The sequence below is a fragment of the Melospiza melodia genome, chromosome 6 (genome assembly GCF_035770615.1).
Source record: "Melospiza melodia melodia isolate bMelMel2 chromosome 6, bMelMel2.pri, whole genome shotgun sequence".
In the NCBI taxonomy this organism is placed as follows: Eukaryota; Metazoa; Chordata; class Aves; order Passeriformes; family Passerellidae; genus Melospiza; species Melospiza melodia.
The window spans coordinates 64,883,178-64,910,769 of NC_086199.1; the positions used below are offsets into that span (position 1 = coordinate 64,883,178).

The following is a 27,592-nucleotide window of genomic DNA, read 5'->3' on the forward strand; positions in this document are numbered from 1 at the left end:
TTTTGTGCAGGGCACAGGTGGGTGCAGTTGTAGCAGTGGCTGACTGCTCACCTCTGCTGTTGGGCTGGTGGCAGCTGGAAAATCCAGTGCATGTCCCTCGTGTGGGTTGGCCTTGGCTGGGTGCCAGGTGCCCACCAAAGCAGCTCTGGCACTCCACTCCCCAGCAGGACAGGGCAGAGAAAATGCAGTGAAAGGCTTGTGGATCGAGATAAGGACAGGGAGAGATCACTCAGCAGTTATAGGCAGTTATTTGTCATAGGCAAAACAGGCTCAGCTTGGGGAAATTACTTTCAGTTATGGCTAATCAAATCAAAATGCACACTGTTTTCAAAAATCTGTAGAGTATTGTAAGGTTTTAAAGTGGAGATTTCGTTCTTAAATTTATTTGGATTTAAAATAAACTTACTGAAACTTATGCATGAATGTACTGAAATCCACGTGCTAGTTTAGAAAGATGTGATAATTGTCATTGGTCATATAAAAAAAAAAGTAATTTTAGATGCTTCTGCTGTTTATTGTATATGAAGAGAGCCTTACAACTCTAGTAAAATTGTGGTAAAAGTGATGGTTGATTTTGACTGCCAGAATTAAGGCTTTTATGGTTTCATATTACACTACAATAGTTACACATATTTGTAATAAAAGAGTTATTGCTCTAACACTTAGAAATGTAAAAGTTAGATCCTTAAATCACAAGAAAATAGAAGCACTGCATGGAGAAGGGAGCATAATCACCTACAAGGTACAGGTTTAATATGAATCTGAATAAACAATTTACAAATAACAGCAAAGAGGAGATTATTTAAAATCTCAATCACAGATCATGGAAAGGATATGCTGGGAATATCAAGAGCTACTTGCATAGCAGTAGCTATTCAAAATACAATTGATATTGCTGTTTTAATTGTACCCACATTAGAGAAGATTATTTTTTCCTTTTTTTTTGGGCATCCCACAGGTCATAAACGTTGACGGAACAATGAGGAAAACCCTCTTAGAAGACAAGCTTCCACACATATTTGGGTTCACGCTGCTGGGGGACTACATCTACTGGACTGACTGGCAGAGAAGAAGCATTGAAAGAGTTCACAAGATAAAGGCCAGCAGAGACATCATTATTGATCAGCTGCCAGATTTAATGGGCCTTAAGGCAACGAGTGTCACCAAGGCATTTGGTAAGCATGGGCAACATAGCATGGGTCTCCAGGAGTCTTTATATGGCCTTGCTTTCATTAAACAGCTGTTGATCACTTGTAATGAGAATAGCTGTGATCTGATGGGTTTGAAAGGAAAATGACACCTATAGTTTCTAAAGTTGGGGAAATACAGTGTTGCAAAAGAAGTTGCTTCCAGTTTTTAGTGACATAAATCTTCCAGAGCTTTCACTACACTCTTTCAGTTTTTATGAGGATTTTATTGCTCTGTGCTACAGGAATCATTCTCAGAGAAATGCTCTATTTCCTGCTGCTCTTTCCTTCCAGAGCAAAGTCCCATGATGTTAGCAGAATTCTTTTCACTGTTGGATTATATAGGCACAGTCAGTCACCATTGCAACACTGCCCCAAAGCATGTGGCACTTAAATGTTAACTCTTAACATCTCAGTTATACCTAAATCTTAACAACTAAAATTTGCCCTTAGCAAGGTATCAGCAGCTGGATCTCCATGTCCTTCCATTGCATCTCTGAAAGGTGCAGCCTGTGTTTGAGGTCCTCCCCTGGCACTGTGCAGCAAGTGTCACAGGACCTCCTGGCTTCACTGCACCGCAGATTTTACAGCTACCAGGAACACTGAATTTGGGCATAGCAATAAACAGATTCATTAGTCAGCTGTTAAAATTACTGAGAAGAGTCACAATGGAGAAATGGCATCAGTCTGAAATACGTATGCCCTAAAATAGAGAAAATGAGAGGAGCCGTGGTTGAGACTGATCTTTGAGAATTTCTTTTGTGTGTGTGGTGACATACTTAAAATACCTAAATCCTTGGCTCCAGCAGATGGAGAGAGGCACTCATGTATGTGTTGGTCCTTACTTTCCCCTACATATTCCATCCCCATCACATGAAAAAATAAGTGTGAGATTGTGTTGATCTTGTTGGAACTGCTTCTGCTAATGACTCTTCTCAGCTTTAAATTAAACAGGTGGAAAAGAACTGCGATTATCCAGCTCTTTTCTCACCCTTTTGTATCACTGAACATTTGTAAAAGCTGGTGGTTTCAAAGAGATACAAAGATGGAGTACTTGGTGAAAAGTAGCTAATTAATGATCTGTCTTCAGTGAACAAATTTAATCTTTGTGGAGACAAGAAAGATCTGTTTGTAGATGGTATTTGTACAATAGGAAGGATAGGCCCAGCTTTGTAATCCTGGGTAGACAGGAAGAATCCATTTGGAGTGCCTTTTTTTTTTTTTTTTTTTTTTTTTTTTTTTAAGAATTCCCTGCTGACAATTCATAGTGTTAACTTATTTTGGAAAGTTATACTATGTTTTTGCTCAACCTCCTGTGCTCCCCTTTCCCTTTTACCTTTGCAGTGCACTAATATGTGTTTTGGTTTAGTTGTTGGGTTGTTTTTTTTTTTGGTTTTTTAAGGAACTAATTCAATGCACTAACACCTGTTCTGGTTTGTTGTTTTGTTTATTTATTTTTTCAAAGGAACTAATTCATGCGCAGAGAACAATGGAGGCTGCAGCCACCTGTGTTTCTTTACACCCCAGGAGGCCAGGTGTGCCTGTCCCATTGGCCTTGAGCTGTTGAGTGACATGAAGACTTGCATCATTCCTGAAGCCTTCTTAGTTTTCACAAGCAGAGCAGCAATTCATAGGATTTCCCTTGAAACCAATAATAATGATGTTGCTATTCCTCTTACTGGAGTCAAGGAAGCATCTGCTCTGGATTTCGATGTCTCTGATAACAGAATCTATTGGACTGATGTTAGCTTGAAGGTATTACTGACGTGTGAATTCCTTGAATATAAAGCCACAGAGCAGTTACTTTGATCTAACAAAGGTCTCTGTTACATGATCTGTCCTGCAGTTGCCAGTGTTGTCATTGAATTGCATCCAAGGAGACCCTTGGAGATGAAGACAGTTGCATTGCTGAATGCACAGTAGGGTGACAGGCATCTTCCTGCTTCAAATAAAAACCCAGAGTGGTGTCTGCTCGTACCAAATGCCTGAATCTTGGATGCTGGATGTGTTGCATCCATATATGTATCTGCTGTAGAAAAGCTGACTTTATGTCAGAGTAGAGTAATTTAAACATTGAGCTCAGCAGCCCCCTGAGTTTTCTATCCTCTTCCAGTTTTGACTTGGAAGACAATTGTACTCAGCATTAACATTTGACAAGTGAACTTTGGATTGTTTGCTGTTAGTCTGTGGCTTCAGCTTGGCACAGAAAAAGCCAGGGAACTTGTCCAGTCTCCTGCACACTATGTTAAGGGCCCACCTGCCCCCAGTTTTACCTCAATGTGTTCCCCAGAACACATTTCCTGTGATGTTTGGTACACATCCAGGTGCATGCTAAACTCAGGGTTCTGCTCTTCATCAGGGTTGCTTTTGAAGTGAAATAAGTATTTGGTAGAAAATAACAGATTCACTTCACTGGAACTTAATTATTCTATTTAGACTCTTAACAGGTTTTCCAAGAGCAATCAGAGTTTCCTTGCCAGTGTGCCCAAAGCTCATTTTTGGAGCCTGCAGGGCTTGGGCAGTTTCCTTAGCCTCTCTGTTGGGACTAATGAGGGCTGTGCTTCAGAGTTAGCAGTGCTGCCTGTGCTGTGGACAGCGTTCCTTCAGGAGGAGTGCCAGTGTAATAAATTAGTGCAGTGTAGACACAGTTACTAAATAAATCTCGCACAAGCACGTGGAGAGCAGGAGTTATGGACATCTTAACCATTTGTACTGGAAAGCACATCATCTGCATCAGAGAGTAGATCTCAGTCTGTGCAGAACTGGAAAACATTTTACTTGTTTGTTGCCTCCCAAATTTTCCAGCATACTGTATTTTCATATACATGTATATCTTCCAGCACCTCTGGGTTGTCATTCCCCTTGTCCCCCACATCTAGCTGCTCAAGAGCAGGTATTATAACTTCAGAGCTCACAGTGATCTCCCTTTCCTTCAGTGCCCACCACTTCCCTGGTCTCTGCATGCCTCTGGTTATCAGAGGACCCATTTTCAAATACTACACTATGTGATTTCGTGTAGGGTTTGACATTTACCTTTAAAAGTGTAAAATGTCTCTGACCCTTACACATCCATGTACTAAATTATTAAGAAATCAGTAGCTGAAATATTGGCAGGCATGTAGACTGCTTGCTCAGTGCTGATAAGCAAGGGTGGGTATTTGGTCCTGCAAGTTACTGTTTACCTGGAGGTTGTTTCTGTGCTGTTAGCAGTGACTTATTTATATGTGTGAAGTCCTTGCCCTATGACTTATTTGATCAGTGTCCATAACTAAAATGTAGATGGGCTCAGTAGATGTGCTCTGATGTAGACATGCTCCAGGTGACTGATTATGAGAAACAATTTAATTTAGATGCCACTGAGATGTGCTTCTGAGACATAAAACATTACAGGGAATTAAATAATTTTTTTAAACCAGCTTCTTGTGTGCAAATAGAAGAGAGGGAGAGATGTCAAGGAAGAATCTGCAGCTACATACTGCTTTCTGAAAATCATGTCCTTTTCAGATGTCTTGGTCTGGCCATCAGAAACCACTAGCTTTCTGAAAAAATCAGGTGTTTTTCTCCTAAGAATTTCTGTGTCTTTTTTTGACAACAGAAATTAGTTGTTTAAAAAGTAACAATGTCTTGGGTTTTTTGTAATAATTTCTTTCTGTACACCAAACTTCATGATCATTATTCCTTTTTATTTCACTGGGGTATCCATAAGCACTGTAACATTTTTCACCATTGTTTTCCAGACCATAAGCCGAGCTTTCATGAATGGGAGCTCTGTTGAACATGTGATTGAGTTTGGGCTAGATTATCCTGAGGGAATGGCTGTGGACTGGATGGGCAAGAACCTCTACTGGGCAGATACTGGTACCAATCGCATCGAAGTCGCCCGCCTGGATGGGCAGTACAGGCAGGTCCTTGTGTGGAAGGACCTGGACAACCCAAGGTCCCTGGCTCTTGATCCCACCAAAGGGTAAGGGACTCTGTTGTTTTTCAAAGCTTTGTGTGGGTGTTCTTGTATGTAACAAGTTGTTTGGCACAGCTCTGTTTCTTCAGAATCTTTGAAAAGGCAGTGAACCTTCCACTATCCTATGAGTTACAATGAAAAAGTAGTAATTGTCAAAAATACTATTCTGCCTTTGTGTTAAAAAAAGGAGTATTGTGATTCTGCACATAACCATGTGGGTTTTTTTTTCAAGTGCTGCAAAGAAATTTAGAAAGGCAGAGCATGCAGCTATACCTGGCTGATGTCCTGTTTTTGTTGCACTTGTCATTGCAGATACATGTACTGGACTGAGTGGGGAGGCAAGCCCAGGATCGTCCGAGCCTACATGGATGGCACAAACAGCATCACTCTGGTGGACAAAGTGGGGCGTGCCAATGACCTCACCATTGATTATGTGGACCAAAGGCTCTACTGGACTGACTTGGACACAAGCATGATTGAGTCATCAAATATGCTGGGTAATCTAATCTTGTATTACACCAGGCAGTACAGAAATATGCACTCGCCATAGTAAAGTAATTGAATAACAGAAAATTTGAGCAATATAACTAATAGTAAATCTCTGTGTATATTTTCTTATAAAAGGAAATGGAGAGTTAAGTGAGAGTTAAGTAATTTTGAGAAAATTTTAAAAACTTTCATAAATTAATAACCATATGATGATTTATAATGGTAGTGAGATGTCATTTCTCTCTGTTGGTGTGAAACTGTCTGTGTTGTACCAAAGCAGAGATGGCCTCTGAGTTCTCTAAGTGTTGCCTCTTGAGCAGGTACTACTTAATAAAGAATCCCATGTTGCTGATTTGGAAAATGAGATTTTATTTTAAAAAGAAGAAAAATATTTTTCTGCATGCCAGTCACACTCTTCATTTTATGCCATGGGAATTGTCCTTTAGTGGGTTATCCTTGTTTTTGCAGGACAAGAACGAGAAATCATAGCAGATGATCTACCTCATCCATTTGGATTAACCCAGTACAGTGACTACATCTACTGGACAGACTGGAATCTTCACAGCATAGAAAGAGCAGACAAGACCAATGGGAAGAACAGGACCCTTATTCAGGGCCATCTGGACTTTGTGATGGATATATTGGTCTTCCACTCTTCTCGTCAGGACGGCTTGAATGATTGTGTGCAGAATAATGGCCATTGTGGTCACTTGTGCCTTGCCATCCCAAATGGATTTAGGTGTGGCTGTGCTGCTCATTACACCTTGGATCCCAACAGCAGGAACTGCAGTTGTAAGCCTTTTTGTTTGCTATTGTGTTCTTCAGTCCTTGTGGCTCTCAGGTGCTAAAGGAAAGGGGTCCCAAGTGTGTGTTCAAAGGTTCTGGTTTTAAAAGTGACCTTTGAATAGGAGGACAGAGTATGGAATTTTATATCCATTTTTGTGACATGTTCTAGGCATGGAGATTTGTATTTCAAGTCTTAGAAATGACAGCTGTCAAGTCTGGTCTTTCTTGTTTTACCAGAAGTGCTTTCTAGGTGATTCAGCTGTGTGAGTGAAGCTTTCCCACTCCTTACCTAAGTGTGTAGGTGGTGGAAAAGAAGTTACCAACAAAAAATGCCTTTTTCTCTTACATGCTTGATAAAGTCGGCTAAAATAACACTCAGTAAAGCAATCTAACTCCTAAGTAGTCTGCCCAACCTGTAGATGCACTTGAAATACATAAAAGTTTGTGTTCTCCTTGCATGTGATATGAGCCTGCTAGTTGACTGGTTGTCCAATAGGAACTTAAGTTTCCAGTAAAAATGGCACATGAATAGAAAATGGGTGCATAGTAGCATATAAGGCATTTTTAACTGAATGAAAGGGTGAATTTTTGAAAGGCAGGTCTTGCAGATTTAACCTGGTCTCCTTCTTTAACTATAGAAAGAAACATTTCAACTTTACAGCAAAAATCTCCAGTTATGAGTTATTTAATTTTCATTGCAAATATTAGTGTCGTGTCTCTTTGTGACTTTATTCTAAATATTCTGTTTCTTCTGTAGAGATGTATTTTTGGGAATTGTGCTTTCTTATGCATTCTGTTTTGGCTTGTTTCAGCCCCTGCCAGTTTCCTGCTATTTAGCCAGAAGTCTGCCATCAGCAGGATGATACCTGATGATCAGCAAAGCCCAGATATCATCCTACCTATGCATGGTCTGAGGAATGTCAAGGCTATTGATTACGATCCCTTAGATAAATTGATCTACTGGGTGGATGGACGCCAGAACATTATAAAAAGAGCCAAAGATGATGGCACCCAGGCAAGTGTACATCTTGTATATTGTTTTGTTGCAGTCTTTTTGTGTGCTTTTACTTTATGCATGACCTTACTCATGGATATTCTATTTATATATGAGAATTACTGAATGTTTTTAGGATTGTGGTTTTAGGGGTTTCTAAACCATCAGGCAGGCAAACCATGCTTTCTGTGCAGTCAGTGTTCTGCAGTCAATCATCAGAGTGATTGCTGGAAATCATTGCCCGTGTGTTGTCGTGCAGCCTTTCACTGTGATGAGTACCCCAAACCAAAGCCAGAACCCGGAGAAGCAGCCCCACGACCTCAGCATTGATATCTACAGCCACACCTTGTACTGGACCTGCGAGGCCACCAATTCCGTGAACGTGCACCGGCTGAGCGGCGAATCCATCGGGATGGTGCTGCGGGGCGAGCACGACCGGCCCAGGGCCATCGTGGTGAACGCGGAGCGAGGGTGAGCTCCCTCCTGCCCCCCTGTGCCTGGGAATCTTGTGCTGCAGCTGTCTGTTTCTGCAAAGAGAGGTTTTGAGTTTCGCTCAGGGTGTAGGTGACTGCTTATCCAGTTCTGGGTTCTAAAGGTATCCAGCGTTCCGTTCCTGTTCTCTCCTTTGCCATGTGTGAGGCATTAACCCAGGGGGTGACAGCAAAGTAAAACCATCTTGTACTGTTCTCTCTGTGGATGCACAGCCCTGCCACCTGATAGCAAAAACAAGAGAGTCTGTATCTCCTCAGAATGTGGGTTATAAATGTTTAGTCATCATAAAACAATGATAAAGAAAGGAGCCTCGAATTTGATACAACTATTCCTGCTAATCTAGTAGTATAAAGCTTAAACACTTGAACCCCTTACGTTCTATACATTCTTAACTTAGTTCTGATGTAATGTGTATCTTAAAAACCTCTGAAATTAATTGAAGCAGGTGGGATGCACTAGAGTGATTTCCCACAGGAGGAAAATATGTTGTTTTGCTGCAAAGCAGCTTTGGTTAGATTCAACAGACACTCTCTCTGCTTCTGGTAGTAAGTAGCTTCTTTCTTAGATGTCAAAGATGGATGGTTCTTTACTGTTCCCTTGAATAAGTGAGATGCATAAATCCCAGTTTACAGCTAAATGGCTTACCATGTGCTTGACAGATGTTGAATGACAATATTTCACAAATGTGTGGATACACTAGTACCCAGAGACTCTGTCTGGAGTGTTTATAGGACTGGTGTTTTATACCAGTGCACTCTGCACTGTTCAGAAGCTGTTGTGGGGAGAGGGGGATTAGAGGAAAGATTCTAATCTTATTGGGACTAAGTCACTGGGATATAGTTTGTATTTATAAAAGCTTATCTGCTTTCTCCATTAAAATGGGAGTTTGGGTTTGTTGATCTCTAAAACTCTCAACTTTTCTGGTCAGGTTTTCAAGTGATTTAATGCTAAATCCATTTCTGAATTAAAGGAGGGAAAATGAGGAAGACAGTGTGTTAAACACTGTGACTGTCTGGGAGAGCTGAATGAGTAATCTGCAACAGCTTCTGCCATGATTACAGAAATTCCTTCCTCCACCTCTCCCTTGGATGCATGTTCTGACTGCTGCCTCCCCTCCTTGTGCCATAAGGAAAGGCTGTGCAGCAATGCAGCACATGCTATTGGAATGCAGCACATGCTATCACCACTGGAAAAATAGTGGACTTCTCCTTTAAAGAGGTCTCAGTTCATCGTGGGGGTGTACAAACCCTTTTTTCTCTGTCCATGAGGACGACAGAGACTGCTTTTGTTTGTAACTGAACTGGCTTAGACAGATATAAAGAATTCGTGGAACTAAGATGTCAGGAACATCTGTAGTCTTTTCTCAAGTTTGGTAGGAAATTTTACTTGCTGAGAAGGAAAGGTAACCTAGAAGGAGAGGAAGTGGTGGTTAATGGGTTTTTTTTTTGTCAGAAAGAACTACTGGACTTTGATTTGTAAGTAAGATTTGTAAGCTTTACCCAGGGAGAGTTGCTGGTCTGTGCTGGTCTCTTACAACCCCCAACTCCGTGCAGGAACAGTGCTGGTGGTGCCGCAGTGCTGAGGCACTTTATGGCATGGAGATAAATCCTACTAATTTCAGGCTGAGTGTGCCAGTTAGCAGATGTTTGGTTCTGGATCTTTGCACCTGGGAGCAGCCACCACAGCCATGCCTGCAAAACCATTCCCACTTACAAGCTGGGCTACAAGACCCTGTGTGCAGAGGGGAGTTGCCTGTCCCTGGAGCTCACACTCAGTGGTGCTGTCTCTGTTCTCAGGTACATGTACTTCACCAACATGCAGGAGAGAGCCCCCAAGATTGAGCGTGCAGCCCTGGATGGCACAGAGAGAGAAGTGCTTTTCACAACTGGCTTGATCCGACCCGTAGCCCTGGTGGTTGACAACAAGCTTGGGAAGCTTTTCTGGGTGGATGCAGATCTGAAGCGCATTGAGAGCTGTGACCTTTCAGGTATGTGCTCGGAAGTGAAACATTTGCAGCACAGTGGTAGCATGTACAGGACATCATTCCCTCTTTGATGCTGAGCCTGGTGACTTTCATCTCCACTGCTGCCAGTTCTGTGTAGGCAGTCACAGACAGCAATTGCTGGTGGGCTCCCATCTTTGATGTAATTAGAATAGACATGACTGTAATGATTGACACCCTCCAAGGCGGCCATTTGACTTTTGATGTGTTCTGAAAATGTTGTTAGTCATGGAACCCCTAAATAGCCTCCTCTGTGCCCCTTTGTTTTTCTTAGTGGTTTGAGAAGTTGGCATACTTTTCAATCTTTCTTTCTCTGGATCTTACAGCTTAATAAATCAAGGTAGCTTGAAAAAAACAAACAGAAGAAAGGGTAATGTTTTGTTTTTTTTCTAATCTGGGTGATAAGACAGCTCATCTGAAACAACAATGTTGCAACACAGTGGAGAGATGCCAATTCTTCACAGTTTCGCCACATTAGTAATATAAAGCATTACTCCATATACAAAGCAATAGCACCTCGTGGATCTTAGAGAGCACAGTTCATCATTGACTTTTAAAAGCACTTGATAGTGCTGAAGAAGTGGAGAAATTTGCTCTGGTGAGCAGTATAGAACAGAGGATGCAGTGGCCCTACTTTCTGTCTCATGACTTGTTCTCTCATCATCATCCCTGTATCAAGGAATGAAGCCCATAAAGGAAGTGCGGAGAGAAGGGAACAAGTGTGAAGGAATAGCAGCTGGGCTGTTGTGGTGATTGGTACATGCCATGGAGAATTGAATCTCCAAATTTGGTGACTCTTGCCATGTGGTCACACCCTTCCCTTGTGTTGCAGTGAAGCAATGAGCTGTAACAGCAGAAGGTTGCTCACCTTTTTACAAGGGTAGTTTGCTTTTGAGCACCTAAAACTGACTCAAGGTCAGACTCTTCCAAAGAAGAGATGAAAACAATGAAGCTGCAGATGGGGAGGTAGAGCAGCCCAGGTCTTTCATCAGTTACCAGGCTGAATAGGGGAGTATTGTCAAACTGCCTGAGCAGCCACAAAATGCTCAGTCCAGATAGGCATCAGAGAACCTACAAAAACTTGTAGGAGAAAAGATAAGAGGAAAACAAGACTTTGACCTATGAAACAAACCACATTTGAGAAGAAAATGAGCAAAAAAAAATTTTTTGAGAAAATAGTTTTCTGAGCAAAATGGGCATGTTAGGAAAAGGTTTTTAGCATAAACTAAGGCTGCTGAATAAATAGGACCAAAATTGTGTATAGCATCATTCATGCCAGTTAAACTGGTCTAGATACCCTTATTCCATTATAGACTTGTAGAGGTGACATGGTCATGGAGATTCCTGAGGTTTGCACTGTACCCTGATTAAAACAGCATCCTGCTGAATCAGGGAATAGCCTCAGATGTCCAGTGTTTAACTTTCAGAGAGGCATGAAAGAACTATAAACCCATCTAACAGTTTTCTTTACAAGGTTCTTGAATTTTTCAGTTGGAGTTAGACCAAAAGTTAGACCATTCCCCCTTGTCCTCTCACTATCTGCCCATACAAAAAGTCGGTCTCCCTCTTTTTTAGAAGCTCCCTTACAGTGTCATGAAAGGCTCCTTTGAGATCTCCCCAGAACTTTCTCTTCTCCAGGCTGAACAACCCCTGCTCTCTCAGCCTGTTCTCATAGGAGAGGTGCTTCAGCCCTCTGGTCATCTTCATGACCCTCCTCTGGAGCCGTTCTAGCAGCAAAACTAATATAACCTGCTCATGCTTGGCTGAGCTCTGCATAATTTATGCAGCAAATTAGTTGAGTTCAGTTCTCATTGCACTTTTATTATGTGGATTCTATAATCTCATTTTGTGTAGATACTAAAAACTTACATTTTTTATATACAAGCAGACATAAGGTCATAGTTCCAAAATTAATTATGAGAGCAGAAGCAGCACCAAGTTATGATTTTGTTTTAAATTTTAATTTTTTTAATCTAGTATATCCAGTTACACAGGCATACACAGGGTCAGAACGGTTTCAGTGAATTAATAGAATAATTTGGAATATCTTCACCCTAGAAAAGAATAATAAAAGTAAGTAAATGACTCCAAGTGTAGGGCAGTATGCAATAGAAGACTGCGTAAGAAGATGCAAGTAATTAAAGTGAAAACTGATAAATGCATTTCTACTTCACCTCTTTTTTACTCACTGGTTTAAAGCAGATTTTCACACATTTTTATAAAGCAGAGAGCCTGAGCATTTGACAGTGTTCCTGTTTAGGAGCATATTGAGTCATTTAAAGTTTAGGTTTTCTGGTGGGTTACTAAATAAAAAAAGTTGGGTTTTTTTAAAGAGCCTTTTTTTTTTTGATCATACATCCGTGGTTGTCACATAGGCTGGGACAAGGTTTGGTACTTGCCTCTTGCTTTGCATGATGAATATGTTCTATTTGAGTAATGGCAGTGAAACTAAAGTGGTTGTATTTCGCTCTCAGTTATATATTCCAGAAAAAATGTACAGCTCCATGTGCGAGTGCACTGTGAAACCTTTGGCCCAAGAGCTGAGTCTGTATCAGCTCTTTTGGGAGTGCTCACGGCTGCACACGACAGAGATGTCAGTGTGGGGCTGAGCGTGGCTGGCTGACCAGCCAGGCTGTGCAGGGATGAGCTGGGTTTCACGTTGCCCTCCAGACGTGGCACGGGTAGCTTCTATCTGAGATGACACTGAACAAGCAGAGACAGATGAAGTCAGCGGCCTTGTAGCTCACTGTCTCCAAGGTTTGGTTTGGTTTTAGCTGGGACATTGCTTTGTGATGTTTTTATAAAGAATAACTTAGAAGTTGACTGGTGTAAAACTAGTGTTTGTTTTTGATGCTCTCAGGTGCCAACCGCGTGACCCTGGAGGACTCCAACATTCTTCAGCCCATGGGACTCACCGTGCTGGGGAATCACCTGTATTGGATTGATCGTCAGCAGCAGATGATTGAGAGAGTGGAGAAAGTGAATGGGTACAAAAGGACAAGAATTCAAGGCAGGATTGCTCACCTAACGGGCATTCATGCTGTGGAGGAGCTGGATATGGAAGAGTTCTGTGAGTTTCAGTATCTGATGTCTTGGTCTTTGTATCTCAAAGTCCGCATCCTGCTCGATATTGTAATAATGTTGCCCATGGGCTTCAAATAAGCCATGGAATGCTTTCAACTTCACCAATCAGGGTTGCAGGAGAGGAGGAGAAACAAATTTCTCCTTCTTGTGGAGGGGGGCTATTGTTGCCCAGCTAGAACATGCGTTATCATGGCGTGGAGTTACCTGCTTTGTGCAAGCTCACATGATACTGAATTCAGTCTAAAAGCATTTAAAATTCTGACTGTTAATTTTCTAAGTACAATCAACTAGTAGTATTGGATAAAATCTAATAAGAACCAAAATGGTTGTACTTGCCTTGTCTTCAGGCGCTTCAGACTCCCGTGTAAAGGTGTGTCTGCTTCGGCTCGGCACAGTGGATGATATGAAAGCCTGCAGTGAGGGAGGCAAAATGGGGAGGAAGCTCCTACAATGAGTTGGGGATTGGGAATTTTTCTCCCAGCAGAGGTGGAGCATTTTAGCTGCCCACATCTGAAAGGGGTCATGCATGCAGGATTTTCTTTTTCTGGAGTAGTGGTCCAAATTAGTGTGGTTTGGTGGAGAGTGCAGAAACCTCTTCAAGCAGTCACTCCTCAAAGTGACAACCTACAGCTCCTCCTGCCTAACAGGATTGTAAAAGAGAATACAAAATCACAAACAAAATGTGGGAGACAGAGGTCTCTGTTGCCTGTGATGAGTGGTCTTTAATATAGAGAGGGTACATTGCTGTATAATGCTTTAATTCTCAGAAGAAATTATTCAGCGCACAACAAACACTCTATGTGTCACATGCATTAGTGTCTGGGATGGCTGGAAGTATTTTTGAACTTGTGTATGTGGGTAAGCTGTTACAAATCAGGTAACATAAGCATTTAAACTGTAGTATATTCTGTGGGGTAATCATGACCTAGAGATTCTTTCTTTCACAATACCCAGCTCTTCTTCTTCTGTGCCACTTCGCACATTTCACATATATTGGTATATTTCAAAGGTATTACTGACTGAAGCAAAAAGATTTTGTTTCATTCTCAACAGCGTTGAAAAAGATGTTTGCTTTTCCCCCATGTGTTTATTTAAGATAAGAGAAAGGAATCCTCTTTTGCAGCTGAAAAATTTCTACATAGGTGATTTCTGTTACAGCAGGGGAGTAAATATACATAGGCACATGCAGGTATATATGCATACACTTCTGTGCATGAGCAGCTCATGCCTGAAACACTGTATAAACTAATTCATTTCTTAAAGGTAGAAAGCAGGTTGCTGAGAAGCCTGGACAGTTGGAAAACAACTTTGGCGGAGAAATTATGATATCTATACAATTTCTTCCCCATGTAAATTCTTGGTGCTGAGCAGTAGGAAAGAATGCACTGTTCAGCAGCATCACAAATGACACAGGCTGTAGCACCACAGATTGCTGCAGCAGATGCTCAGCTATCAGCCTGAATAAGCAGGCAAGAGACTGAGTCTCTTCTGACTCCTTTGGGCTGGGGTCATCAGGTAGTGACCTCCCATCTCTGTGCCTGTTTCTTATCCACCTAATGTTCATTAGAAAATTGTTCTTTTAGGACCTCTCAGGGTAACTGATGAGGAACACAAATGCATACCTTCCTGTTTTTAAACAAAGACATACATTGTTTCTTGCTGCCTAGCCTAGAAATGAAGGGAGGGATCTAGGTAAGACGTAAATGCAGCCTTCCCAAATCTGCCTTTTCAGTTCTCTTCACCTCAGCTCCCAAATTCTTTTTAGAAGTTCTTGAAAGGTCTCCATATGATAGAATCTTAGAATGGTTTGAATTGGAAAACAGCTTTTGAAGGTCATTCAGTTCCAACCCCCTGCAAGGGGCTGGGACATCTTCAACTTTATCAAGTTGCTCTGTTACTATGACTGGGGGAAATTTTGTCCTTATGAAGTAATAAATCAGCTTTCAAGCATTGAACTGAAAAATCCTGCATGTATCTTCCTAATAATTTGTAGTGAAATCTTGGTTACTCAGACAGAAGTGGTTTGTGAGTAGTTTTTGATTTTGCCCTATTGAGGAATAGTTATAATTTGTTTTATGCTACATAATATTATTTTGTGTGTTTCACCAGCTGTGCATCCATGCTCCCGTGACAATGGTGGGTGTTCACACATCTGCATTGCCAAAGGGGATGGAACTCCAAGATGTTCATGCCCTGAGCACCTTGTGCTTCTGCAGAATCTCTTAACATGTGGAGGTGAGTTATATTTAACAGCACTGCCACTCAATTTGTATCAAAAATGTGGCAGCTTATGTTGCATTCCAACCCAAAATGTGGATTTACAGTTTTTCTGTATATGTTGTGCTGCATCATGTGTTAAATGAATCTTCGGTAGTTCTACCAGATGTTTTCTGCTTGAGGTTTTGGGCACATGTGACTTCTCATTGAGCTGAATATTTTTCTTTGACCTTAAAATACTTACATCTTCTACTGAGATTTTTATAATTGTATGATGTGACAGGTTTATGCTTTTAACAAGTGTTTATAAGATGATGTTACAGTGCATCAACCTGTGATAACCTAGCAGCAGAAATCGTGCCTGTGATTCCCAGAGTATGAAACCCCAGTCTTTGAAATTAATTTGGCCTCGTAATGTGAAACACTGTACTGGCTACTATCAAATGCAGGCTCTATTGAGATTCTTTTTAATTAGGGTAGCTCTCTTCTTTCCACGAGGTAGACTTTTTGAAAACTTTAGCCTTCCCTTTTACCGTCCTAGTATTTTTAAAAACTGTTAACATTACACTTGCAGGGGGAATTTAAAACAAAACATTGTTTCTTTTTGGGAGGCATTATACCTTAACTTGTTTGGCTCTGTTAGTCCTTTTGACTTCTTATGTATTTATTTTGCTGTGGATTTCATTTTCTGGCTGAACTCTGAACTCCCATGGGACAGTCATTTCCATGATAAACTGTTTTCTTTCCCATGACCACAACAAGTTATGTGGCTTTAGAGTAGTGGTGGTTACATGGGGAGGGCAGGGTGGATCAATCTAATTATACTTCTTGCTGTAGTGTTATTGCACAACGTGGACAGTGAGTGAGTCTCACATTCCACTCCTTTGGGGCTTCAGCTATAAATCTAAAAATTCAGGGACCTCCATTTCAGTGTCCTTTTTTTTTTTTCTTCTAATCTTCCACTAAGCCTGCAACAGTTTTTAACCCATCTTGTCTGGCCTAGTAACAGCCACTACCCAGTGTTTCAAAATAGCTTAGTTGGCTGGAGAGCATTTGTCCATGTTCTGGACATCCTTACAAATGCTTTTGTCAAGTTTTTTAATGCAAGCTTGTTCTTGCCAAGTGCAACCACAGTGCAACATTAAGTGTGCCTTTAAATGCAGAAATAGTGATCTGTCTGTTGAATTATACAAACAGCACACTTGCATCAAAATATAATTCACCTTAATGTGTGTGTCTGGCATCTTTATCTTATCTACAGCTGTCAGGTCACTGGCTACATTTGTAATTCTCATATTCCTCCTCCAAATAATCATAAATGAGAAACTTTAAAAAAATCATAATCTTTTCAAAACCCAAGCACATTTTGATTTTTATTTGCATTTTGTTTTTCAAGCTCTTGATTGCACTTTTGTCTCATTCTTGAATTTTTTCTCCCTAATGAAGAAAGGATAGCAGCACTTTATAAACTGTTTTCATGTAATTCTAGAATTTTTAGCACCACCCTCAGGAGAAAAAATACTCATACAGCTAAGAAACTTTCCTTATGCTGGGCTCTTTGTGAAGTTCCTGAGCCTGAATCTTAAGAAAAGCCCACGGGGCTTCCAGAGGAGTGTTACCATTCAGTGCCAGAGCACACCTCTAGCTTGGTCATATTCTTATAGGTAGGGCCTGTTGTGGTTCTCTCTTAATCCAAGTGGTGAATATCTGCTCAGAGCATTACTGGGCAACAGCAGCTGTGGGGAGGAGTGGCTGCCTCTGCTAAATGATGTCATTATGTCACAGGGGTTTGACACAGCAACTTTTCAAATTAGTGGAAATGTATGTGATTGCTGCAGGGCTGTTTTGAGATGGCCCCACTTTTTGACTGTAACTAATTGCTACTGACAACAACTGAGTGGATTTGCCCATTGTGTTTCTTTCATTGATAACAATAGTGGAAAATTGTGTGGTGACTTGTTGTATGTAAGAATTTGGAGCATTTTTTTGCAATAGATCCTTGACCTGGATTGTTTTTGTCTCCTGACATTCTGAAGAAAGCAGCTATGGATGCCCTATCAGAGCATAATTGTTGCATCTCTATATGGGGTTGTAGCTGCTGTCTAATGCTATCAGTGCCTCACTGCAACTTGAACAACTGTATGGACATGAAAAGGAGTCATACCAGAGTCTTGGGGTCCATGAAAAGTCAAACCTGAAGGAAGTCCCAGCACAAGTTAAAGTGGTCTGTGTCTGTAGTGAGAGAATATAAGATTAGGGCAGGTCTGCCGTGCTCCTTACACTGCTCTCTGAACCTTCACTGACCTGCAGCCTGGAGACTTTCGAGCAACAGAGCGTAGCTTAATGTTTACTAGTTCTATAAAGATTATTTTTTCTCCATTCATATTTTTCAATTCATAACAGACTCAGAAAATTTTTGAAAAAACCCTGGAAAAATAATGAAACGGATACTGTAGAAGCTACATGTTGTATGTTTTAGATGTATTGCCAATTAACTCGATGTGTCAGGTTTTTTAATGAAGAATTGGTCCGGGCTAATACAATTGCAGGGATTAGAATTGTTTAGAATTTGGTTTGCAATCAGAAATTGAGTATTCTTTTGAATTTATGTATATGACAGTGTCTTCCAAAAGGCGACTGTTAGAGACAAAGCAAGTATTTGTAGAGTAAGTACTTGTAGCTCCTGTCTTTAGTTCAGTGCTTGACTGCTAAAGCAAACTTCTTCTATCAGCTTGCATCCAATTTTTGTTATGAGGTTGGTAAAATTTCATTCCTTATGCAGAATCATGTTTTCCTCTAAGCTGGAATCTTAGTGTAGTACAGAAGAACTCTAGGGAAAGAATAAGTTCTTTTCTTGACAAACTCTGTCATGCTTTTACTCTGTTGAAGGGGATAAGGCTGAGTATACAAATCTGATCTGTTTTCTCTTTCTCCAGAACCTCCAACTTGTTCCCCAGACCAGTTTACGTGTGCAACTGGAGAGATTGACTGCATCCCAATGGCATGGAGGTGTGATGGGTTTCCTGAGTGTGATGACCAGAGTGATGAAGACAGCTGCCCCATATGCTCTGCATCCCAGTTCCAGTGTGAGAAGGGACAGTGCATTGATGCACACTTGCGGTGTAATGGAGAAATCGACTGTCAAGATAAATCTGATGAAGCAGATTGTGATAGTAAGATCAGTTTTCCTGAACTCGTGGTTCTAACATAAGCATCCCTTTGGGATTCTAGCTGTTCTTGAAATGTATTAGATACAAGTCCTTTTTATTAAGTCAGAAGTTCCTGAATACAGATAAGAAATATAGCAGTTACTTAGCAAGGATATATTATATGTAATATATCTATTTATGTATACATAATGTAGGTATGGAGTACATAAGGTTTTATAATATGCCACATTACAACATTTTGTTAACATGTCAGGTGATCAACCACACTTTATTAGATAATGTAAGAGATTCTTGCTGATTTGATCTTAGTTTTGCCCCAGCAGGACTGATTTGAGAAAGGATTGGGAGTTACTGGGGCCAGAATTTTATTTTAGCTCCACTGAGTAAGAGGTGTAACAGCAAGGGGGGAGAACCAGAGATGCGCAGGCTTGCAGTTTGCCCACAGCAGTGTTCTGGCACCTACATGATCATAATATGAAACTCACTTGTTTCAGTTTTCTCAAGAGGCTGAAATGCTCCTGTGCTGTCAGTACCTGATTTTCCCTTTCTTTCCATGCAGCAATTTGTCTGCCCAACCAGTTCCGCTGTGCGAGCGGGCAGTGCATCCTCCTGAAGCAGCAGTGCGACTCCTTTCCCGACTGCATCGACGGCTCTGACGAGCTCATGTGTGGTGAGATGGCTTTTCTTGACATGCAGCTGCTGTGTTTGGGCATGTTCTGCACCCCTGGGCAGAGCCCTGGGCTTTGCAGAGCAATATTCTTTCAGGGAAGAATAGTGCAGAAGGGCCTTCAGAGCTATCCTTAGGGAAACCTGACTGTGCTCAGCACCTTGGAACTTGCAGAGCTGCTGCTAAACTCAGAGTGGCTTTTAAAAATGTGCAACCCTATTCACTGCAATAACAGGGCCAAGCTGGAGGCTAATTATGTGGAGGAGCTAGCATGCAACGAGCAAGTGTCCTCAAGAGACCACAAACTGGTCTCTTACAGTGCAGGTGTGAAAAGAATATATGGAGAGATGTTGATTTTTCTGGGAAAAATGTAACTTTGAATTCTCATGGCAGTAGGTATGTGCAAGTTACAGACATGCTGATGGCAGCTGTTGTGTTAGTCCTTAGAGAGTCTTTTACTTTGCAGTCCAAAGTGGACAGTAAAATTCACTTACTTTTGCTCTTCTTGCAATTTCTGTTGTTTTGTACTTGGGGTGACTAGAGCATGAAATATTCAGGCAATGGGGCAGATGGAAGGAGCGTTTAGAATCACACATGTGGTTTAGCAAAATAGTTGAAACAAAGCATTTTAGAATAAAAGCAGATAGTTGTGCTGCTCTGTTTGTAGCTCATTCTGAACAAATAGCTTGCACTGGGTTTGTGTAGAGAAATGCTGCACTTACATTGCCTATAGGACCAGCCTTAGTGGCTTGTGAAGTTTTTAATATCTTAGATTTGTCATGTTTTGAAGCACCAGTTGTCAGAAGCTGTGCCACTGCTGGGATGAGAGGAGGGTTCACCAGGTTTGGTCCAAGGTAGCCTTGTTTCTTCCTTCCATCTTCATGGTGGATACTGCAAGGAAAAGTTTATTCATGAGTAAGAATGGTGAAAGGAGCCCTAGTTCTGAATAGAAAAAAAGGCAAAAAGAATGGAGACAGAAATTGTTGAAAATGTCAAACTGAACATGCTTCTCCCACATCTTATCTCTTTAGCTTTCCTCCAGTTTCCTGGATAATATAAGAACACTTCTTCCTCTTTTTTTTTGTTTCTTTTTTCTCCTTCAGTTTCTTCGTGCACTTGGCAAACTTTCTTGCTGCCAAGTTAATGCAGCTGTTTCCTGTTTGCACTTTGGGTCCAGTCCTGCAATTAGGTCTTAACTGGTTTAAATGTGTCTTTATGTAGACATAGGATTGTCTCCTCTGGACCTCTTGGTGGAACAGAGCATTCTGTGGTTTCCCACTTGACTGAGGGAAAGAACTCAAGTAGGGAATAAAAATGATTGCTGCCTTTTAGATAAGGATCTTGCATTCAAAAGAAGCTAGGTTTAACCAAAATGAGAATTGTGTGTTTTAAAATAGCGAATTTGGGAACATGTTTTAATTTTGGCTTTGCTTTTTTTTCTGGTAACGTGGCTGAACTAATCTGACTATTTGAAAATTAGGATCTTGGCTGACATAAAAGTTGTCATGCACTAGTAAGTGTGAAAAAAAGAAAAGACTTTAAGACAGAAATAAGTTCTGGATGCTGAGCTGTTAAGAGTGTATTCCTAGATCTTTGTATTTCCTTATCTTCCTTCTCCAATTTTCAGTTGTTTTTCATTCCCTTCCACTGAGATTGAAACCAGAACCACCGGAGAAAAATTTTATGAAGGCCTGAATCTTATATGAACCCTTTCACTTAAAACTTCAACAAGGGGGAAGCGGTTTATAGTTAGAACAGAGCATGTAAAGTTTGGACAAGTTTATTTTGATTTCTTGACTTTTTGAATATATCTATTAGTGTATGTTAAAGAATAAAATTATAAATGTGTGAGTCACATGGAAAAAATTGCTTTCCCTGAAGACCATTGCATATGTGAAAAACAGGGAGGTGTCAGGTTTATCTGGCAAGAATTTTGAATGTGTTACCCATAATCAGGGAGAGATGTGAGGTGTAGATCATCTCACATACTGCAGCACCTTTTATTGTTTAACATTCAGCTACATAAGGGGAAAAAATAATGAGTAGAAAGTATTTGAGATACTTTGGATTGCGTTTTCCTTCCAATTTATAAGGTAGGGTTTCTTTGAAAGCAAGTAATATTTTAGGAAGGAAAAGTATTCTGTTTTAAGACCTGTATTGGCTAGGAAAACATCCACTGCTTAGTATATACGGTACCTTCCCTACTGGTAAGTTTTCTTGATTTTTCATGTTACTGCTAGCCCAAATGGCTTTTGAGAGGGCAATCCTTTCTGATTAAGGACTTAATATTTATGAGTATCCTCCATCTTTGACCCATTGACTGTGGAGGGCAGGAAAGAAAAGGAAACTTTCTATACCTTTGTTCTATCATGAGAAGTAATCCTGTTACAAGATAAATTGCTCAATAAAAAGAAGAGTACCTTGCTCATACTGCTTTATGGAGGGGAAGAGGAAGCATGAAGTCCTGTGTACTGAATCAGAGTATCTGGAGTCACAGATGCCTGAGTGTGATGCAGATGCTTTTAAGGGCACTGTGTGAATGGCTGTGTGCTGCCTGATTTGCTGAATGAGCTCCAGGACAGCAGCACATACACTGCTTCATGTTTAATGGCCATGTTTCCTTTCCTTCTCCTCTCTTTGCAGAAAAATCGAAGCCAGCCTCAGACGAGTCGCAGCCACACAGCAGTGCCATTGGCCCTGTCATTGGGATAATCCTGTCCCTGTTTGTCATGGGGGGGATGTACTTTGTGTGCCAGCGCGTGGTGTGCCAGCGCTACGCCGGGCCCAACAGCCCCTTCCCGCACGAGTACGTCAGCGGCACCCCGCACGTCCCTCTCAATTTCATCGCTCCGGGGAGCTCTCAGCACGGCACTTTCACTGGTAAGGGTGCTTGCATCCCGCCAGCACCATTCCATTGTCTGGGTTTGGAGTTTTACACGTGGTAAAGGCTGCTGGGTGTGGAGTTTTCAAAGAGCAGAAATTAGATGTTGGTCTGCCCGGTGGTTTTGGGATGAATCTGCCATTTGAATCAAATATGTAAAATCTATTAGCTTCTCTTGCACTTTAATGGCTATGGTCAGCTATTCCTGCTTAAATTATGTTACTGTGATTATAAAGAGGTTTTTGTGGTAGGAGATAAAATTAGAGGATGAAATAATTGCAGGTGAAATCTTTGCAGGGATGTTTTAAATTGGACTTCACACTAAAGCTTTTCTAATTAAAGCGAATATCAGTGGTTTTCATCTGTACTTCTGTAGGTGCTAAACCAAGCTGTCATTCTGATTCTCATCCATATTTGTTAGCTTTTTCTAATCCATATTGTTGTGGCAAGTTACAACAGCTGAAAAGCTTATTATTTATGCTAATTCTAAAGAAAAGACAGGTTTCTAATACCATGGCATTTCCCAGAAGGATATATAATCATGAATGATGATTACAAATACTTACTCTGCTTGTAATAAATATTTCCTGCATTTGAAAAAAAAATTCTGAAAACTTCCCAGACTTAACTCTTACGTTAGCACTGAATAGTCTGACAGGAAAAAGCTGAAAATTAATTGTCTGAGTTAAGAGTATGTTAAAGTAAAACAGAATTATGTCTTCCATTTTCCTCTAACTCAAGTTTTCTTCCTTTTGTCTCTGCTGATTTGCAATTTTCACTGTGATTATTTTTAACATTTGATATTAACATTTGATTTTAACATTAAAAATATTTGAGTTTTGCAGTTTTTCATTTACGTGCAATTGAATTTTTTGCAATGGAAATGGAAACTTTGGAGGTCTCAAGCTTGGTTTTTGGGGGGGCCTTGTATAATGGGGTTTGTTTTGCAACTGCCTAAGTTTGTTTACTGGAAAATTTCTTCTTAAATTTGGGTGAGCACTTTGGATCAGCTGTTCTGAAGATTCCTTTCCCAGCAGTGTGATAGTAGGTTGTGAGTTCAGTGCTGCAGTAGGTGTGAGGGTGAAATGTTTTCTTTACAAAAAGTGTCTGCTCCTTGTAATCCTGAAATTTTTACATAAAGCACTCTTCCCAAGGTGTGACAACCATTATCATTGCATGGGTTTGCAAAACTAGGGATTTGGTTTCTGTTTGGCATTGACAGATAACACTGTGGTTTATCTAACCTTGTCTTCCTCTCTGTTTCAATGCAGGCATCTCCTGTGGAAAGTCCATGATTAGCTCCATGAGTCTCATGGGAGGAAGCAGTGGTGCCCCTTTGTATGACAGAAACCATGTTACTGGAGCATCTTCAAGCAGCTCATCCAGCACTAAAGCCACTTTCTATCCACAGGTATGTCTGGGAAATACACCAGTGAGTTGGGTATCTCCTGCTTCTGAAGAAAGGAAAGGTGAAATTTTGTGCTTACTAAGTAGATGTTAACAACTGTTAACAACTCTTGGGTGTTACTGTTTGTGATATGCAGGCCCATTTTGACACTCACAAATTTCACAAAAGGGCTTTGTTGTAGTCCATCAGGATTATACAGTGCTCTGTGATGTCCAAAATGTTTTGTTATCAGAGTGATACTCAGCTAGTTTATCCCTGGATACTTCTGTTTTTCCCTTGGAGATGCCACCTCCTTTGTTAACTCTGGTGGCCATGACCCAATGACATTTTGCACTGCCTAATGCTGCAGGGACACATGGAATAATAAGGCAAGCAAAAATGAAAGGGGACTGGAATACAAACATGTATGAAATAAGCTTGACTTGCTGTTTAGATCAAGTGTCGAATGTAGGTTTGGAAAACCAAGTGCATGCACTGGGGGAAAATACTGGTACAGCAGGGTGAGGCAGAGGTTACTTTACATTTTTTCAGCTATAATTTAGCTCCATTTCTGACTTTTGAGTGTTAGAAGTGACAGAATCCTTGTCCCCATATCACAGTTTCACAAATTCCGACGTGTATATTCAGAATGGAAGGAGTCCTCTCTGAATATGTAGGAGAGACATACAAAGGTTCCTGTTTGCCAGCATATTTTGTCATGAGTTTTTTTTTTTCCATTGTGCTTCTGAGCAATACATCCATTGGATTTTAGGTACACACAAGAAGCTGCCAGAGTTGATGTGCCAGCTGTGGAGGGGATTTTTGTGTAGTATTGAATCAGGAGCCCACACACTGTGTGGGTATACCTGCATTTATGTTTACATGTAAGCTATTATGGGCTGTGTGGGCATTTTGATTGATGGCATTTTGGCCAGTTACAAAGGTACTTTCTGTCCCTTTAAGAAGGGCAAAAATGAAAAAGAGAGGCTTGTGAGCTTATCTGTTGGTAAGGTAAAACTGGGTACATACCTCTTGCATTGTGAGGCCATCAAGAAGCAGAGGAAGTCAGGAACTCAGCAGCCCTCTTAATTTAGCTTGTCTCATGCATCACCAGTGTCTCTGTAATGTGCTGAACAATTTCATGCTAGACCTGAATGATGTGTCAGTACCATGCTAAAAAGGATGAACTGAAAAAACACTTACTTAAGTAAAGCTTGAAAGAGAAAAGAAGCCCAAGAGCTGATCTGCCTGTGTGATTCTATGGGATCTGTGTCGGCCAAAAGATCAACTCTCCCGTTTGACTTCTGGCCAAAGTTAATCTGACTGTTGCTGGGATTTCTTTTTCCACACTTTGCTGTGTCTGCCAGGGCCTGCAGGGATGATACACCTATTTCCTTCATGAAAGGCATGCTGGGTTCTTAGAAGGAAGCTATTGCAAGGGCTTTGTTGCATTGAGGTACTGCTTAATCCAAATGTTTTGGTGAGTTCTGCGTGGTAGCTAATTACCCAGCTTTATGATAATAACCAAAACGATAGATCTGAGCATCTTCATTTTCTTGGCTTTTTTGGTTTGTTTAACACATCGTAGTGGTACTGAGAGGTGCTCCAGTGAATAGAGACTGGGAAAGAATCGGTGTCAATGAAGTTATGCCATTTACATACCTGAGAATCTGGCTACAGGCATCCTGGCTGACACTGTTCGCTGTATTTAGTCTCAGCATGAAGTGCTACTGATGCAGCTCAGGGTGTCAATAGGAGTGAACCCACAAGTAGCATGCAGTGCTCCTCCAAGGAGGAAGATTTCTGAAAGATGGCCTTGGGGTAGTTACTCATCATGCCCCAGCTGGCAAAGGTTTTTTTTCCCTTTGCATAATCTGGGGGCAGGGCTTGTCAGTATAAGTAACAGTGAGCTCAGCTCAAAGGCCAGAAATCACTTTGCTGGATGCTGCACAGTGAAGACCCAGACAATGATCTCCACTCAGTGACTTTAGAGTGTTTTTGTGGGAGAGGAGCAGAGGCAGAGGAGGGATGGTCAATGGGGCAGGCCATGAGTTGGCCGAATGCCCAGGGCAGGCAGTGTACAAGATGTGCACATCAGTAGCAAGGCTCAATCAGCAGCAATGATGTAATTTTCCACACTGGAAAAGATAAAGTGCTCTTCTTAGGTTTAGGCCAATGCCCTAATGGCTGTGTCAGAGGTTCAACTTCCTGATGGTGGAAGAATCCTAAATAATTGTGAAGCCTGCTAAACTTTTTCCTGTGTGAAGGCTACCAGTAACCTGTGTGTAAGCACTCATAGCTGAGCCGTGTGTGTGTATGCAATCTATATGCACACATAGATAGGCTAGAAATATTTTTTACCTCATAGGCTTTTTGCATTGTGAACTCTGCCAAAATGATATGTTTACAGAACAAGAGTGTAAATGAAGTGTTCAGGGAGGGATGGAGTTTTATTAGTTATAGTAGAGGAACTTGGCTTCCTGACCCGACTATTGACTGGGGACATTTTAGGGTCTGGGAGTGGAACATATTTTATTTCCATTAGCATCTGCTGAGAATGCTATCAGTCCTTATGTCCAAGGAAGTGCACTCAGATTCAACCAAACTGGGTCTCATTTCCAGCTTTATTCCAGCCTTCCAGCATAATAACAGATGTGGCAAGGAAGAAAATTCCCTGTACTGAGAACTTTGAAGGCCTGCACAGTACCTAAGTCCAAAGTCTTGTAATGAACATCTGTGATCTTTAAAAATGCATTAACACATCCAAGCAGCTAGGAGAGCAAACTAGAATAAGGATGAATGACAGGGTGAAGGCATCAATACTATTTTCAGTCTAAATAAAACTGTATAATTAACCCAAAATGTCACACTTCTTTTTCCTGTTGTTTCTAGATTTTGAACCCTCCACCTTCCCCAGCTACCGATCGGTCCTTATACAATGCAGAGATGTTTTATTCCTCAAACATTCCTTCAAACACAAGATCTTACAGGTACAGTTCAGATAAAAAGGTTTGCTAAATCTTCTGTTTATCTGCCTTTAGTTCTGGATCTTGTTCAGACTTAATTTAAAAATCTTTTCCTCTGTTAATAAATGACCATTCAAATTATCTACATTATATTGCTTTATAACAGTCCCTGAGCATCCCTGTTGGTGTTTTCTGCTCATTCTCTTATCTTAAAACTCTTTCATGAGTAATCTATTTGTTAGTGACTGGGTTAAGTGGTCATAGTGGTCTCCTCTGGTAGGTTAGGGGCTGGAAGAATGTGCCACTGGCTGAGGGTAGTTGTGCCATTCAAAATTGACACAGTTCAGGTACTTGTTGGATCTCTCTGAGAGTCTGAATTAAGGCTCACATGGTATTAATGAGCAGGCATCTTGGCTGAACACACAGAGCTGTTCAATCTCTTTATTTTTTCCTTCTTTACCCCCCAGATTGCAACTAATGCATGTGCTTTTGTCTTTTTTTGGTTTCCTGCAGGCCGTACCTGATACGAGGGATAGCTCCACCCACAACCCCGTGCAGCACAGATGTCTGTGACAGTGACTACACCACGAGTCGATGGAAGGCCAACAAATACTACATAGATTTAAATTCAGACTCAGACCCTTACCCCCCTCCTCCCACACCTCGCAGTCAGTACATGTCGGCAGAAGAGAGTTGCCCTCCGTCTCCTGCCACGGAACGAAGCTATTTTCACCTCTACCCCCCTCCACCCTCTCCTTGTACAGACTCTTCATGACCTCAACAGAAGGAACTTTTCCTGTAAATATTTTAAAATATGAACAGATTTAAAATATATATTTTATGATTTAAAAATAAATCTGGGTGGGAATTAAACAAAACTAAATGTGAATAAAAATGGGTGGGAGGGGTGGGGCTGTGAAAAATTGTACAGAGGAAGAATATTTATAAAATTGATTTTTTTAACTTAATTTCCATTCTTTTGTGCCATATTTGCCTTTTTGAAGTCATGTAAATGACTCAGTCTCCAAAGGATTTGGGGAGGGAATGTTGAAACTTTCTGCATTTTATAAGCCGCGTTTTTACAAGCAAAAAGTGTATGTAGTTCCTTTGTTAATGTGAGACAAGAAAACTAAGTGGCTTGTGGGATGAAGGTCATTTAAAGAAAGATGCAGGCTTATTCCTAGAGAAAAAAAAACCCATTTAAATACAATTGTTGGTATCATCCCTGCCCCACCAGTGGAAGAAAACGTGCAGGATCACAACCCTTAGATGCTCCTGTTTGCAAGTGAGCTGAAGCTTCCCAGCAGAGCTT

General features: G+C 40.9%; 1 protein-coding gene across 1 annotated transcript in view; it reads left to right on the forward strand.

Moving 5' to 3' along the window:
- Positions 1-27,177, forward strand: part of LRP5 (LDL receptor related protein 5) — a 124,762-nt gene extending 97,585 nt beyond the window's left edge. The window contains exons 8-23 of the mRNA XM_063158758.1: positions 959-1,175; positions 2,653-2,942; positions 4,925-5,151; positions 5,458-5,642; positions 6,103-6,426; positions 7,233-7,435; positions 7,674-7,885; positions 9,703-9,893; positions 12,769-12,978; positions 15,102-15,227; positions 18,146-18,382; positions 18,939-19,049; positions 21,690-21,926; positions 23,199-23,338; positions 26,207-26,304; positions 26,794-27,177. Coding sequence (XP_063014828.1) covers positions 959-1,175; positions 2,653-2,942; positions 4,925-5,151; positions 5,458-5,642; positions 6,103-6,426; positions 7,233-7,435; positions 7,674-7,885; positions 9,703-9,893; positions 12,769-12,978; positions 15,102-15,227; positions 18,146-18,382; positions 18,939-19,049; positions 21,690-21,926; positions 23,199-23,338; positions 26,207-26,304; positions 26,794-27,055 — 3,270 coding nt within the window. The 3' untranslated portion in view covers positions 27,056-27,177. The remainder of the gene's footprint in view (positions 1-958; positions 1,176-2,652; positions 2,943-4,924; positions 5,152-5,457; positions 5,643-6,102; positions 6,427-7,232; positions 7,436-7,673; positions 7,886-9,702; positions 9,894-12,768; positions 12,979-15,101; positions 15,228-18,145; positions 18,383-18,938; positions 19,050-21,689; positions 21,927-23,198; positions 23,339-26,206; positions 26,305-26,793) is intronic.
- The last annotated feature ends 415 nt before the right edge of the window (positions 27,178-27,592 follow it).